General features: G+C 41.1%; 1 protein-coding gene across 4 annotated transcripts in view; it reads left to right on the forward strand.

Moving 5' to 3' along the window:
* The first annotated feature begins 696 nt into the window (after positions 1 to 696).
* uso1 (USO1 vesicle transport factor) overlaps positions 697 to 15335 on the forward strand; it is an 85491-nt gene continuing 70852 nt past the window's right edge. For all 4 annotated transcript variants that reach the window (XM_067994578.1, XM_067994595.1, XM_067994589.1 and 1 more), the window contains exons 1-2: positions 697 to 865; positions 11906 to 11992. In XM_067994578.1, the coding sequence (XP_067850679.1) occupies positions 800 to 865; positions 11906 to 11992 (153 nt within the window). In that variant the 5' untranslated portion in view covers positions 697 to 799. The remainder of the gene's footprint in view (positions 866 to 11905; positions 11993 to 15335) is intronic.

Raw genomic sequence — 15335 nt, forward strand, 5'->3', positions numbered from 1 at the left:
ATGTACGAGGACTTCCCCACAAACATAAAATATCTTCTAATTGACTTAAGAAGTTACAATTTAAAAAAAACTGTCTTAAAGAAAGTGAGATTGACTCCCAATTGACCAGTTCATTTGACCAAAAATAATTCCCAGTTTACAATTGTCAATCCCAGAGTCCATCACCGGCATCTCCACATCATGGCTACCATCGACACCCTTTAACTGAAGCAGTGCTGCCTGATGTATATGGGCCCTTTAAATGAATTTTACAACACCAAGTTATAGTCCAGCAATTTTATTTTAAATTCACAAGCTTTCGGAGGCTTCCTCCTTCCTCAGGTGAACGATGTGGAAATCGTTCCACATCGTTCACCTGAGGAAGGAGGTAGCCTCCGAAAGCTTGTGAATTTAAAATAAAATTGCTGGACTATAATTTGGTGTTGTAAAATTGTTTACAATTGTCAACCCCAGTCCATCACCGGCATCTCCACAACTTTAAATGAAAGCAGCGCCGTCTGATGGACGCGGCCCCTTTAACTGAAAGCAGCGCCGTCTGATGGACGCGGCCCCTTTAACTGAAAGCAGCGCCGTCTGATGGACGCGGCCCCTTTAACTGAATGACACCGATGGACTCGGTGTGGCCACGTGTTGCCACGTCGCCGCGCAGGCGCAGTTCCGCCGGCTGGCCCTGGCCCTCCCCCTCCCCCTGGCGGCGGGATCCGGGAGTCGGGAGTCGGGCGGGAGTCGGGCTCGCGCCGGGTCGGGTCGGGTCGGGCGGAGTTTGTCGGCGGGCCCCCGGGGGTGACAGTTAGCGGCCATGAACTTCCTCAGAGGAGTGATGGGCGGCCAGAGCGCCGGCCCGCAGCCCAGCGGCGCCGAGACGGTGAGTGGCCACCCCAGCCTTGCCCTCGAAGCCGTGACTGACTGACTGACTGACTGAACCGACCCCGGTGCTCGGGGCCTGGAGCCTGGGCCTGGATTTTTGTTTGAAACGATGTGACGGGTTAAGTGCTGAAGGAGAGGGGGGGGGGGCTTTTTTTTAACGGGCCTAATGGCGGCCGCGGTGCTCGGTTACAGGCCCGTGCCGAGTGTGGGGCGACGATGTGTGTTTGTGTCGGGGCCCTGGTCGTGTTGGTAAGCCTCGGGCTACTGGTCATTCCCCCCACCCCCGCCCACCTTTACCTGGCTCATTGGGAAAAGTGGATGGGATCATAGAATGATGCAGCGCAGAAGGAGGCCATTCGGCCCATCGTGCCTGTGCTGGCTCTTTGAAAGAGCTATCCAATTAGTCCCACTCCCCCTGCTCTTTCCCCACAGCCCTGCAAATTTTTCCCCTTCAAGTATTTATCCAATTCCCTTTTGAAAGTTATTATTGAATCTGCTTCCACCGCCCTTTCAGGCAGCGCATTCCAGATCATAACAACTCGCTGCGTAAAAAATCATTTCTCCTCGTGTCCCCTCATGGTTCTTGTGCCAATTACCTTAAATCTGTGACCCTCCTGCCAGTGGAAGCAATTTCTTACTTAATCTATCAAAACCCTTCAAAATTTTGAACATCGCTATTAAAGATCGTAGAATCTGATTCACAAAACCGCTGGTGAAATATCCCACTAACCTCTTGTGATAAAGAGAGAATTCAACGACAGCTTGCATTTATATAGTGCCGTCAACTAATAAAACGTCCCCAAGGCGCTACACAGGAGCGTCATCAGACCAAATTTGACACTGAGCCACGTAAGGAGATATTAGGACGGGTGACCGAAAGCTTGGTCAAAGAGGTAGGTTTTAAGGAGGGTCGAGAGAGAGGCGGAGGGATTTCCAGAGCTTGGGGTCTAGACGGCTGAAGGCACGGCTGCAAGTGGTGAGGCAAAGGAAATCAGGGATGAACGAGAGGCTAGAGTTGGAGGAACACGTTGGTTCTCGGAGGGTTGTAGGGCTGAAGGAGATTACAAACGGAGGGAGGATCGAGGCTATGGAGGGATTTGAACACAAGAATGAGAATTTTAAAATCGAGTTGTTGTGGAACTGGGAGCAAGTGTAAGTCAGCGCACACGGGTGATGGATGAATGGGACTTGGTGTGGGTAATTATTCAGTTACCACAGACCACTGGCTCTGACTGTAGTTTTGGGGTCTGCAGTCATGCAGTTCGTAGGACCCTCCGATGTCAGCTTGAAGTCTAGGGTGGGCCGAACTATGAATTTTTATGAACTTGAGAATTTTTTTTCTCTCCTGTGACTTACTAGGAAGCTATTTCTGGGTTATATTTTGGGGGTATATCTTACTTGTTGTTCAGGTGTCAGATGTGCAAAATTCTGTCATAGAAGTATAAAACAAAAAGCCAGTTGTTTCCAATGTACGAGGACTTCCCCACAAACAAAAAATATCTTCTAATTGACTTAAGAAGTTACAATTTTAAAAAAACTGTCTTAAAGAAAGTGAGATTGACTCCCAATTGACCAGTTGATTTGACCAAAAATAATTCCCAGTTGACTTCAGAAGAGTAATTGCATCTTGTGTGGCCTTAAAGTTACCCATGCTATTTTAGCAGCAGAATAATACATTGTCTTTTATGCATTATATGCTCCTGTCTTTGGATTTACTTTAAGCAGTGCTGGGGCAATCTGGTAGTAATAAAAAAAAACATTTTTCTTTTGGTAGGACTATTCTCCTTTAGGTAGCTGACTAGCTGTGGAAAGTTAGGATAGGGGACCGAAAAGCATGTCAGTATTTGTAAGGGAAAGTTTAAAAACCATTCCTGTAAACTTCTCTACTGGCTTATGGGGGGAGGAGGAGCACTGGGGGCAGAGAGGGAGAGAAAGATCTTCATTACCATTGTTTGACTGCTGACCAACTGTTAGCCTGACGATGTCTCATCTCCTGAACTTCAGATTGATTTCATATTCTTTGGTATTAGTGCAGCATTGCTCCACTGACATGGTAAGAAGGTTTGATCTCTTCCCCCTCCCACGCGTGTATGCATAGTCTCTTATATATAAAAAATATACTACATATAAAGGTCTTACATATAAGGCTTTTGTTCCTGTAGGAATACTTTTCCATCATGCTTATCTGAAGCTTTTCTGTTCTCGCTTAAACTTGCTATTTTTAAAATGCTATTCTTCTGTACTTGCCTCTGGTTCATTCTAACCATGTGACAGATCTCAGCGCTCCTCCAATTCTTGTCTCTTGTGCATCCCCGATTTTCATCGCTCCACCATTGATGGCTGTGCCTTCAGCTGACTAGGCCCTAAGTTCTGGACTTCCATCCCTGAACCCCTCTACCTCTTTCTCCTCCTTTCAGACTTTAAAATCTACCTCTTTGACCAAGCTTTTGGTCACCTGTCCTAATATCTCCTTACGTGGCTCAGTGTCAAATTTTGTTTAATGACGCTGCTGTGAAGCACCTTGGGATGTTTTGCTACGTTAAAGGTGCTATATAAATGCAAGTTGTTGGTACTCCGAGTTGCATCTGAGTGCCAATAATGATCACTAATGCCACTGGTCTCCTTGCTCTTGAGTCTAGTAAGTTATTTGCAACAATAAAAGCAACATTTTCCATTTATAATAGCGCCTTTGACATAGAGAAATCATGTAAAACGCTTCACACAGGTGTAATCAGATAAAAAAACTAAGCTAACGAAGGAAATATTAGGAGAGGTGACTAAAAGCTTCGTCAAAAGTTGGTTTTAAGGAGGGTCCTAAAGGAGGAGAGGAGGTGAAGAAGTTTATGGAGGAAATTCCAGAGCTTAGGGCCTAGATGGATGAAGGCACCGCTGACAGTGGTGGAGCGAAAAGAAGTCCTGCATTGGAAGAATGCAGAGATCCCAGAGTTAACGGCATGGAAAATGTTAGAGATAAGGATGGATGAGACCGTGAAGGGATTTCAACACTAGAATGAGAATGATAAATTTGAGGTGTTGGAGGATGGGGAGCCAATGTAAGCACAGGGTTGATGGGTGAGTGGGACTTGGTGTGGGATAGGATGTGGGCAGCAAAGTTTTGTATGAGCTGAAATTTATGGAATGGAGAATTGGAGGCCGTCAAGGAGAGCATTGGAATAGTTGAGTCTTGACATGACCAAGGCATGGATGAGGGTTTCAGCAGCAGATGAGCTGAGGCAGTTGCGGAGATGGGTGATGTTACGGAGGAGGAAGTAGTCTTTGTGATGGAGAGGAGATGGAGGTGGAAGCTCAGCTCTGGTTGAAATAGTATTAAATTCTTGTAACTTATCAAGTCTTCCCTCCATGTCTGTTTTAATTATTATGTTTTCTCGTGCTTTCTATTTCTTTTAACCTGACCTCATCTATTCGACCTCTTGGCTGACCATGTCCCTGGCATCCTGTGTTGGTCCTCTTTGCCCAAGCTCATCAGTGCTTATGCTTTTCATCTGATAGACTTGTTCCCCTGCCTGCTTCTCTCATTGGATGTCTTGCTTGAGTTGATCTTTCGCGATCTGACAGATTCTCCTGCTTTCCTCCGGCATAGGGCCTCTTGCCAGGGCCAACCCCCGTCCCACATCGAACCTCTTGCCTGAGCGGCCTCCTCTTCCTCATACCCAAGATCCCTTTCCCAGTGATCCCAGACGCACTGCTTTGAGATCTAAATATCACCGTCCCAAATCCTTGCCTATCCCAAGACCCTCCCTGAATAACTTTCAAACCCCAGTAAATCCCTTCCCATGTGACTAAACTGCATGGGCTCCTCTTCCCCCCCCCCCCCCCCAACCCCATCCTGCAATTTCTTAACATCCTGACTACAGTACTGGCAGGCTTCAGCACTTGCCACCCAGTTTTACCAGACTTAGCACTACATATGTCCAGGACCACCTCACTACTGCCAAACACCAGAAATCTTCCCCCAGTTCTCACAGCTGCCTATACATCTCCTGCCTACCCATAATCTTGAAAACCTTGGTTGCCATCTTAATGCTTCTCGTGGGCTTAAAAAAAAGATGAAAAATGTTTAGGTAAAAGGAGCATTTAATAAACGAGGGCACTCATTTGCAGCTTCCAGGAGCCATGCACATTTTGCAAAATTTGAGCCCAGAAATACTATCTCAATACTCTTTAAAAAAAAAATCAAAAGCAATGCCACTTTTACAATCACCATAAGTTGGTGACCTTGATACATTCTGCATTACGTTGCACAAAATACTGTGCTCTCTAAATCACTGCAAGCAACACCACACAACATTTATATCCCCCGACTCCCCACAAACAGCCACAGTAGATCGATCTCTCTATCTCTCTCTCTCTCTCTCTATCCTGGTGTTTGGTTGGCTGTGAGAGTTATAAGATGGGACAGACCTTTTCTGCAGAGAGGAACTATAAATAAATCATCTCAGGTGATCGTAAACTGAACACTGGACATCTGAAGTGAAAATTGAAAAAGCTGGAAATCCACAGCAGGTCAGTCTGTGTAGATGTGAATAGAGGTTAAAATTTGGATGAGATCGATCTGTCTCCTGTCTGGTTGATCAGACAATAGCATTGCAGTGATTGTGAATAACCTAAAACTCTGAATTGGCAGAGATTGTTTAATTTGTCAGGGTTTCATATTACTTGCTCATTACAGCACTCGCTCATTGAAGAGAACAGTTTCAGGGCTCACTGTCAGGGAAGTACTGCTCGGGTGGTTTATATAAATTGTCAGAAGTAGAACTTAAAACATTTAGGTTCCCTCCATCTGTTCAGCTTTCATCATCCTCTTATTTTTAGGTATCCATAGACCATATGTCATTTCCTGACTGAGAGGGCAGGCAAGTGATCTGCTTTTCTATTGGCACCGAGTCAGCAGCTGTAAGGTCCACAGATGCAATCCAAATAGATTTACCCTCTGATTCATTTTTACATCTTTGGGGAAGTGCTTGACATTTCTCTTCACCTGATTGGAGGTAGAGGTTACGAGATCTGCATGTGGCAAGATCTGACATGTTCTGCAGTTCCATTGTATTAATGTTCACTAGATCGCCCAACCTGATTATGCAACAATAATAATGTTAATTCCTAAATTAAGTCTAATTACTGTTCAAATATAAAAGAAAAAACTCCAAACAGTAACATTCCTGCAAATATATTTCATATACATGCTAAATGACAGAGGAAACCCAAAGATCGACAGAAGCAGCTGGGTAAAATATTATGTAAAAGACAAAAGTAGAAACAGAAATAAGAGCATGTAGGCAAAGCTGTTGCAAACCTTGGGTCGATTTCCACTTAACTATTGACTGAAGTGCTGTCTGTAAAGAAGCCACCGCTGAGCAAAGGTTGAATAGGATCACTGTTTATATGGTTGGTTGGTCGTCAGCAGACAGCAAGAATTCTCAGGTTTTGTAGCTGAATTTTACAATTCCTCATTGATCCCCCAGAGGTAGTTACTTCAAACAGTTACTTGTTCTGGTGCGTTTGTATAGTTCTAACGAAAACTCTAGTATAGGTGAGGAGTAATTGATGGGTCAGATTTCTTGAAGTAATAAATTAATTTTGATAAGCTAAGACCGGAGTTCTCATTTATATGCAGCCAAGGTCCATTTACCTCAGTGTTAGACTTTGTTGAGTTTCGAGACCAATTCTACCTATTTAACAGCCATTACTTTTTAAGGATATTTATTCATCAGTTGTATTCCTTTCATGCTAATTTATACACACAATTTACATTACAGTTAAATACATTTCCTTAGTTTTGCATGGAAATGAACCAACACTTGCAATCTTTTACTGACTAGCAATATTTTGATTAATTTTCTTATTTAATGCTGCTATGGAAAATCAGATGATTGATCACAAAACTCTCATCTCAGCTCTGCTCAAGGGTAATTTACTATTCAACTTTTGTTCTGCATGTCGAGTAGCCCCTTCTGGCTGGTCACTGCTCATTTCTAATCAGTGGAAGTGAGCCATGATTGCCATGTGAGGACCCCTGAACTAAGGTACGAAAAGGGGAGGGGTGGAAGAAAGAATTTCACCTTGGGTTTCAAAATTTAAGAGAAGTTTTGAAGGAACAGGAATTCTGTGACTGGCACACTTGATTGCTTTTGAGTACGATCAAGAGTATTCCATAGTTTAATATGGAACAATATGTTCCAACAATTAACACAATAATATAAGTTAGAAACATAAATATTGCATATTGTTAGAGTTCTGTGTTTTCAATTTTTAATTTGAAAAATATTCTTGGGAATTTTTTTGAGTTTATTTCAGATCTTTTTATAAAACCATATAAGTCGTGTATGGAGAAAAACATTGGTGCAAGCACGAAGGGCCAATTGGTCTGTTTCTTTGCTATAACAGTTTAATTGTAAACCTTATTTCCAGTAAGTGTCAGCTTGGCTCAGTTGGTAGTACTCTTGCCTCTGAGTCAGAAGGTTGTCAATTCAAGCCCTGCTACAGGATTTGAGCACATAACCTGGGCTGACCGTTCATGGCAATACTGAAGGAGTGCTGCATTCCTGAAGATGCCATCTTTTGGGTGAGACGTTAAACCAAGATCCTGCCCACCTGCTCGGGTGGGCATAAAAGATCCCATGGCACCATTCAAGGAAGGGCAGGGAGTTGCCCCAGAACCCTGGGTAACATTCCGCCTTCCATCGACATCACCAAGAAGCAGATTATCTGGTCATTCTTTCATCTGCCGTTTGTAGGACCCTGCCGGGTGCAAATTCACTGTTGTTTGCTGAAGTAACAACAGTGACTGCACTTCAGTGGCAATCCATTAGTTTTAAAGTACTTTGAGACATCTTGAGGATGTGATAAGGTGCATTAGAAATGCAATTTTTTTCTTTCTCCTAAAGTCCTCAGAATAGTGAGATCAAGATGGTGGCTGAAAAGATTTTCAAAAAATACTTTGACCCTCTTCATTGGCCCTCTTTTTCTATTCGTAGCTATTTGGTGACTGCTTATTGTTTGGCTGTTTCTTCGTTGGTTTCTTCTGTCCCTCCTTTTCTCACTCGCTATTAGCCTGTTCAGTTATGAGTTATTCTGCGGAGATGAAATTTCAGGCTATTGGCTGCAAGTGCAGCACAGAAATTTGCATGTGTACAAGTAATACCTAAATCAAGTGCTCGGCACAAGCTTTTTTAAAAGTGAAGATATATGCGGACCTCCTATGGCACTCCTCGTAAGTTGGAGAATACAATTTTTTAAGGAGAGGAGCATTGTAGTTTGTAATGTACAATGTAGTATTCTGCTGCTGATGAGTTGTGTGTAACTCCTTGGGCAAATTCTCGGGTCAATTGGTGATCAGACTAGTGTTAATACTTATTAATGTTTCATTCTTGCAGATAATTGGAAGCCATTCTCTGTTGGCTGGGAACATTCTCCATAGATGGAAAATGATTGGTTTTGCCTTTTTAAAAAAAATTGTGACAGAAATGTGTATGTTTGACTGTATCGTGATGGGGCATATTTTAAAACTTTTATGTGGATTGTTCAAGATACAGACTTAAAAGCAATACCTGATTCCCATGTGTTACTGAAGAATCAACTTTGAGAAGCATGTACTTTAATCATCAAAACTGAATATATATGATATGCCATGTTGGATTGAATCCAGCAAAAGCTGTGATGTAAATTCTAAATTGTTATGTTAAATTAAGAACAGTTGAAATATTTCTGAAGCCCAATTATGATGTTTGTGGTAACTAAACTGTAATCAGTAAATTCATAATCTTCTTGGCCTTGACTACGTAGAAGTAATGTAATAAAGTAGTTATTGTGCATCTTTGGGGTTATTGAAGAGTTAAGTGGGTTTAACCAGGCTTGGCTCCTGTAGGTGAGCGAGCTGCGGCTAGATTTTAACTAAGTTGATTTATGAAGGATGATTTGAGCCTAATTGACCATTGAGCATAAAACTGTGCAAGCAATCCTAAGTCATGAGCCACAAGAATAAAGTATGTGTGATAAGGTATTTTGAGTTGGCCATTTAAATGGTTACTGATAGTGATGAGTTGCGATAAAACATGTTCTGCTGAAATTACTCTCTAAGTTGTGCCCATAGGCTTCTCTAGCAGAACTGAAGCATATTTTAAATGGTTCTCATTTCATGTCCTGCACATCTATTGCATCTTGTTATTTACGGAACAAATATTCCAGAAATGGCTATTGTGGCGTAGTTCATTATTACCGCTGGTGCTCTTTTTAAATATTCAAATGAAAAAATTGTTTCATGATGATTATAAAGGGACCCACATTGATTGCACTCTGATGGTTGAATTTATATTTAGCTGTAGTGACTATTTGAAAGGTATGAGGAAACATTTTTTATGCAGAGCGTTATGATCTGGAATGCGCTGCCTGAAAGGGCCGTGGAAGCAGATTCAATAATAATTTTCAGAAGGGAATTGGATAAATACTTGAAGGGAAAAAATTTACAGGGGAATGGGACTAATTGGATAGCTCTTTCAAAGAGCTGGCACAGGCACGGTGGGCCGAATGGCCTCCTTCTGTGCTGTATCATTCTACAATATTATGACTTGTTTTAATGCACATTTTAGATAAACCAGAGTTTGACTGAAAAAAAGAACAATCTTTAAAAACACCAGAGAATTCTCAAGAATCAAGATGTATTCTGTGGATAAATCTAGAATTTAAAACAGAGATCATTGAGCTCTTGTATGAGGCAAAGAAGCTGTTCAAATCCTTTCCTGCCTCTGCAGGCTCAAAGTTCGTGAATGCTGATGTTTATCGCATTCTGGCTATCTAAATATTGGCTGAATTTAGATACTGAAGCAGAGCTGCACAAATGGCGCTTTTCCGTTTGACCTTGTCATTGTCTGTGCAGGAAAGACTTACAAGGAAGTTCCATTCTTTCTCTTGGAAGGCTATCAGAGAAGTGAATGTCATGGTGGCTTGTAATATGCTTCCTGTGGTGTTCAACAGTGAAGCCTTAATCCGGAAGGTGATGGTGCTTTTTGATCCCCATCGTAAAAGGTTTGCCTTGTCTGCAAAATTCAAGGAGTAGTTTAGTGTGGTTGACCCCTTTTATGTCCTATGGTGGAGAAGAAGTCAGATTGGAAAGTCAATTATACATCTACCTGGTCATGACTGCTCCAGACAGTTACGGCATGAGACTTGGTGAGTTTTGAAAGTGTACCGCACAGACTTTGGACTGTGGCGTTTCTCATCCTCACTGTCCCACTTGCTTCAGCTAGTGCTGAGGGAGTGCTTTCCAGACTTCGCTATATCAAGGATTCACGGCAAAAAAAACTGTGGTATAAGTAGTGTAATGCAACTGCTGCACAAACATAGATCTACCAGAACTTCTGGAACTGCAATTGAAGCCCATAATAGTGGTGTCAGAATTGTGTAAATAATTGTGGGTTGCCGTTTAGCTAAAATATATCTTTTTAATAATCTATTGCTTGTTTTTTTGAGTCTTAGTGATGATTCAAAGAGAAACTGATTTTTTTAACACTGATTTTTCTCAGATTTACCAGAGTTTGTTGGAGCCTTTATTTTCTCTCCAATTTTCTCTCTGGTTCAATGCTAAAAATTGAACCTGAAAAATATCCAAAAATAATTAAAGGGTTCTTAAATTGACATTTTGAACCGACTTTAATGATCTTCAGCTATAAAGCAGATTCACTCAGTATTTTGGATGAGCCCCGCTTCCATTGGCATGAAACTGCATTTCTTAGCTATAGTAGGAGCACTGCATCATTTTAAAAATATATCTAGCAATATTAATTACAGCACATTGATTACAATATGCTTAATTAGCCTGGTGATAACTGAATTAGTCAATGTTCAGGTTATTGTTTTTGAAAGCATTTTACTTGATACCAATACCAAATCAGTGCATCAATTATTTGTTTGCTTACGTTAGCCTCATGTGACTAATTGAGAATCCAGGTGTGGATAATTGCATTTTTAGTTGTTGCTGTAGTTGTCATTGTTGGTATGGAGGCTTATTCTCCAGTTGACACAGAGATTGATGATGTACCAGACTGGGAAACTGACAAGGTTAGGGACTTTGTTAAAATAGCATAGAGAAGTAGATTTGAACATAAGAACATAAGAAATACGAGCAGGAGTAGGCCACTCGGCTCCTCGAGCCTGCTCCGCCATTCAATAAGATCATGGCTGATCTGATCCTAACCTCAAATCTAAATTCATGTCCAATTTCCTGCCTGCTCCCCGTAACCCCTAATTCCCTTTACTTCTAGGAAACTGTCTATTTCTGTTTTAAATTTATTTAATGATGTAGCTAAAAAATTATGAAACACAGTCAGGAGCATACCTTAGATAGTGCTTTGAGTACACGGACAGCATTTGCTCTAATGAATTGTCAAACTGAATTCATTCTGCAGCATACCAGGTTTAATTAGGTGACGGCTTTAATGTGCAGACCTGTTTGTATATTTTGAGGCAACAAAGTCAAAATAATAAAATCCGGATCCAGTTCACTGAAGGTGTATTTGCACCACAATTGTAGCATCTTGAGCAAAGTCATTTTATGTTGCAGTTATAATGAAAATTCAGCTTGAATCTGGTGTCAACATACTAAACCTGTGGAGTGTGTATGCACATTAAAACAGCTTGACAGCCATGGCTTCCTGCTTTGTTTGCTTTAGTCAGTTTCCAATTTTCAGTTGGTACCTATTCAACCTTTATCCACTGAGTTTAGGGAGTTTTCTTTGTATCTGTCAGTAGGACCTAAATTGTACAAGTCGGATATTTGATCCTAATGACAGCACCCCTTACCTGAGTTTAAAGCTGCCTTTAGGAAGTGTAATAATTTATAATATTTTATCGGTATATGTGGATTGTATTTGTTAGAGGTTAATAGTTATAGGAAACCAATCTTAATTGGATTCTGGCAGAGGCTTTTGATCCTTGAATGCCTTTTGACATTTAAACTAAAATTCATTTGTAATCTTGGCTATGTTCAGCATTCAACATGTTATCCTTTCATTTCCTGGAACAGGTTCAGAAGCTGTGTGACCGAGTTGCCTCTTCAACTCTGTTGGATGACCGCAGAGATGCTGTCCGTGCACTCAAAGCACTATCTAAGGTATGCTCCTGACTGTGTTTCACAATTTTTTAGCAATAGGGCCTTCTTTGTGTGCAATGTGTAATTTAAAATAAAAAGTATGGCTTGGTGGCCAAGTGGTTAACTGCAGACTTCCAACAGGAGGCGATTGTCTGGTCTGGCATTTGAACTAACGCACCTCACCCAGTCGAGGCATATTGATTTTGATCCTGATTGAATAAAGCATGCATAGTATAGTAGCAAGGTGTTCAGTGTAATGGAGGAGGAGAGGGAGTCATGTACGTAGAATTACATGGAATCTTACAGCGCAGAAACAAGCCATTCAGCCCAACTGGCCTATGCTGGTGTTTATGCTCCCACCCTACTCCATCTCACCCGATCAGCATATCCTTCCATTCATTTCTCTCTCATGTACTTATCTAGCTTCCCCTTAAATGTATCTATGTTATTCACCTCCATATGGTAGTGAATTCCACATTCTCACCACTCTGAGTAAAGAAGTTTCTCTTGAATTCTTTGTTGGATTTATTAGTGACTATCTTGTATTTATGGCCCCTAGTTTTGGACTCCCCCACAAGTGGAAACATCTCTGCCGAAACCCGTCATAATTTTCAAGACCTCCACTAAGTCCCCCCACAGCCTTCTCTTTTCTAGAGAAAAGAGCCCCAGCCTGTTGAGTCTTTCCTGATAGTTGTACCCTCTCAGTTCTGGTATCATCCTTGTAAATCTTTTTTGCACTTTCTCCAGTGCTTCTATATCCTTTTTGTAATACGGAGACCAGAACTGTGCACAGTAGTGTGAAGTGTGGTCGAACCAAGGTTCTATGTAAGTTTAACATAACTTTTGAATTCTAGTCCTCCAGAAATGAGTCCCAGTGCTTTGTTTGCACTTTTTATGGCTTTGTTAACCTCCGTTGCTACTTTTAATGATTTGTGAATCTGTGCCCCTAAATCCATTTGTGCTTCTACCCCATTTAGAGTCTTATTTTCCAAGGAGTAGGCGGTCTTCTTATTCCTCCTAGTCTTGAAAAAAATCTGCAGACCAATGTTCTACTGTCTGGAGGAGGGTATGATGAATGTGTTGCAAGTAGGCTAGAAAGTATTGGTCCTCAAGTGGGATGGAAAAAGTATTGATCCCCTTTAAATTACTTCAGTTGAAACTTGATAAATGCCCACCTAGTTTGACAAGGCATTTTATGCTCAGATTATTGTTTCAGCAGTTGCTGAGAAAAGCTAATTTTTGTATTTGCACTGTAGCCTATTAAATCATAAAGCAATTTAATCTGAACAGAAACCGCTATTTAATTCAAGTAATTACTTTGTACAAAATGCTGTGTCAAGGTGAGATTTTGCACAATATTGTGCTTATGAGGTATTTTACACAATGCATATGATTTAGTGCATAGAAATTCAGCCTTAGTGTTGTGGGCAATGCATGCTTTTACCATTCTCATCAACCAAGCAGGAATTTTTATATGGGCTTTGTTTAGAATGTGGTATAAGAAAATCATGTACTGAAAAGTTTAATACTATTCCGTAACATAGGTGGAACTAACCAAACTGACCCCAACCGCGGCAGGAGGATTCGGTGATTTAATTGCGCAGCCTTTCGTTTTAGTCCATCTAACGTTGCCTTTTTTCAGCTTTCTCTCTCTTTCCCTCCCCTCCCCAAACATGGCCAGACCAAAATTAATTTATTATATAATTAATTTAACTGCATCAGTTTCAAAGTTTCTTTTTTATATACACCTCTTGTTTTGATCTGTTATAAATTACATAACCAAAGAGCATCAGCAGTTTTCCGAGATTCTAAAACATTGCCTCAAAAGGCTGTATTCAAAAATTGTAACATTCAACAAATGTAGAACTATATATATATATATAAATAGTAAAGTACTTAGTTTCCAGTGGAATTCTGTTGTCTTTTAAACAGTTGGTACTGGTGCATACGCCATAATTATATAAAGTCTGTAAGCACAAAAATTGGTTCCTTTCACTGTTGGGGGGCTGGTTAGATTTTGAGTAAGCACACATTGATGATGGGCAATTTTCATTTTTTAAAAATGAGGGTTTCTTTTTTAAACAAGTAGACCATTGGCTTGTTTCCATACCATTGTGGAAAGCTTGTGAATTTAAAATAAAATTGCTGGACTATAACTTGGTGTTGTAAAATTGTTTACAATTGTGGAATATGTTAAGCTTTAGCATTAAGGAGAACAGTCATTGCAGTTATAAATAAAATAATGGCTTATTGTAAGCCATGCCCCCTCATAATAAACAATATACTTTTATAGCTTCCTCCAGTAATAAAACCCAATAAAGTACCTACAACAAGTCTTCATACAGCTCATAGGTGCACTGGAGCAGTGTTTTAAATTGCTGACTAATGGCACTTAGCATATGATTGTTTGGAAAAAAAATCCACCACAGTGTAATAAATTTGAATTCTATTTTGCCGTGAATGTTCAGAATCTAAGTTTTATGTTGTCTATAAATAGTAGCAGAGGATCCAGAGATGACGCCTTAGCTAGATTTTTCAGAAAAGCTATTCTTTTTCTGAGTCAGCAGCTGAAAGCTATTTTGATCTGAGCATACTTTCTGGGCTATAATTTGGGCTAAGTAGTGCCCGTTTTGTAGCCGCTCCTCGGCCTCCTAAGGACCTAAAATGGCATCCGAAAGGCGCTAGTGTGATGTGCACCGGACGCCATCTTGGTAAATGCATTTGCACACGCATAGATAACGAACGCCGGCAGCATGTAAAGTAGGGAGAATATGCGGTAGAACAGTGTACCGTGCTGATTTAAAGGGACAGATGCGATTTTGGAACTCAGCGATCCAGCCAATACACTGATTTAAGCTCGCATAGCTGAACAGATCCTAGACGGCCTGGAGGACCCCCCCCCACCAGCGCTATTTAAAGGGATCATAGAGGATTTATAGGTTAGTCGCTGGATTATTGCTTCTGGCTGCTGATGCATTTGTACCTGTTTCTGGAGGCCTCCTATATTTGAACTCTAGAACTAGGGGATATAGGCTAAAAATTAGAGCCAGGACTTGCAGGAGTGAAGTTAGGAAACACTTCTACACGCAAAGGGTGGTAGAAGTTTGGAACGCTCTTCTGCAAACAGCAGTTGATGCTAGCTCAATTGTTAATTTTAAATCTGAGTTTAATAGATTTTTGTTAACCAAAGGTATTAAGGGATATGGGGCTATGGCAGGCATATGGAGTTAGGTTGCAGATCAACCATGATCTCATTGAATGGCGGAACAGGCTCGAGGGGCTAAATGGCCGACTGCTGTTTCTATCTTCCTATGTTCCTATAATAAAGTTTCAATACTCTACAGGGAGTGGGCTGGCTAGCTGA

The sequence above is a fragment of the Heptranchias perlo genome, chromosome 1, assembly GCF_035084215.1.
Source record: "Heptranchias perlo isolate sHepPer1 chromosome 1, sHepPer1.hap1, whole genome shotgun sequence".
In the NCBI taxonomy this organism is placed as follows: Eukaryota; Metazoa; Chordata; class Chondrichthyes; order Hexanchiformes; family Hexanchidae; genus Heptranchias; species Heptranchias perlo.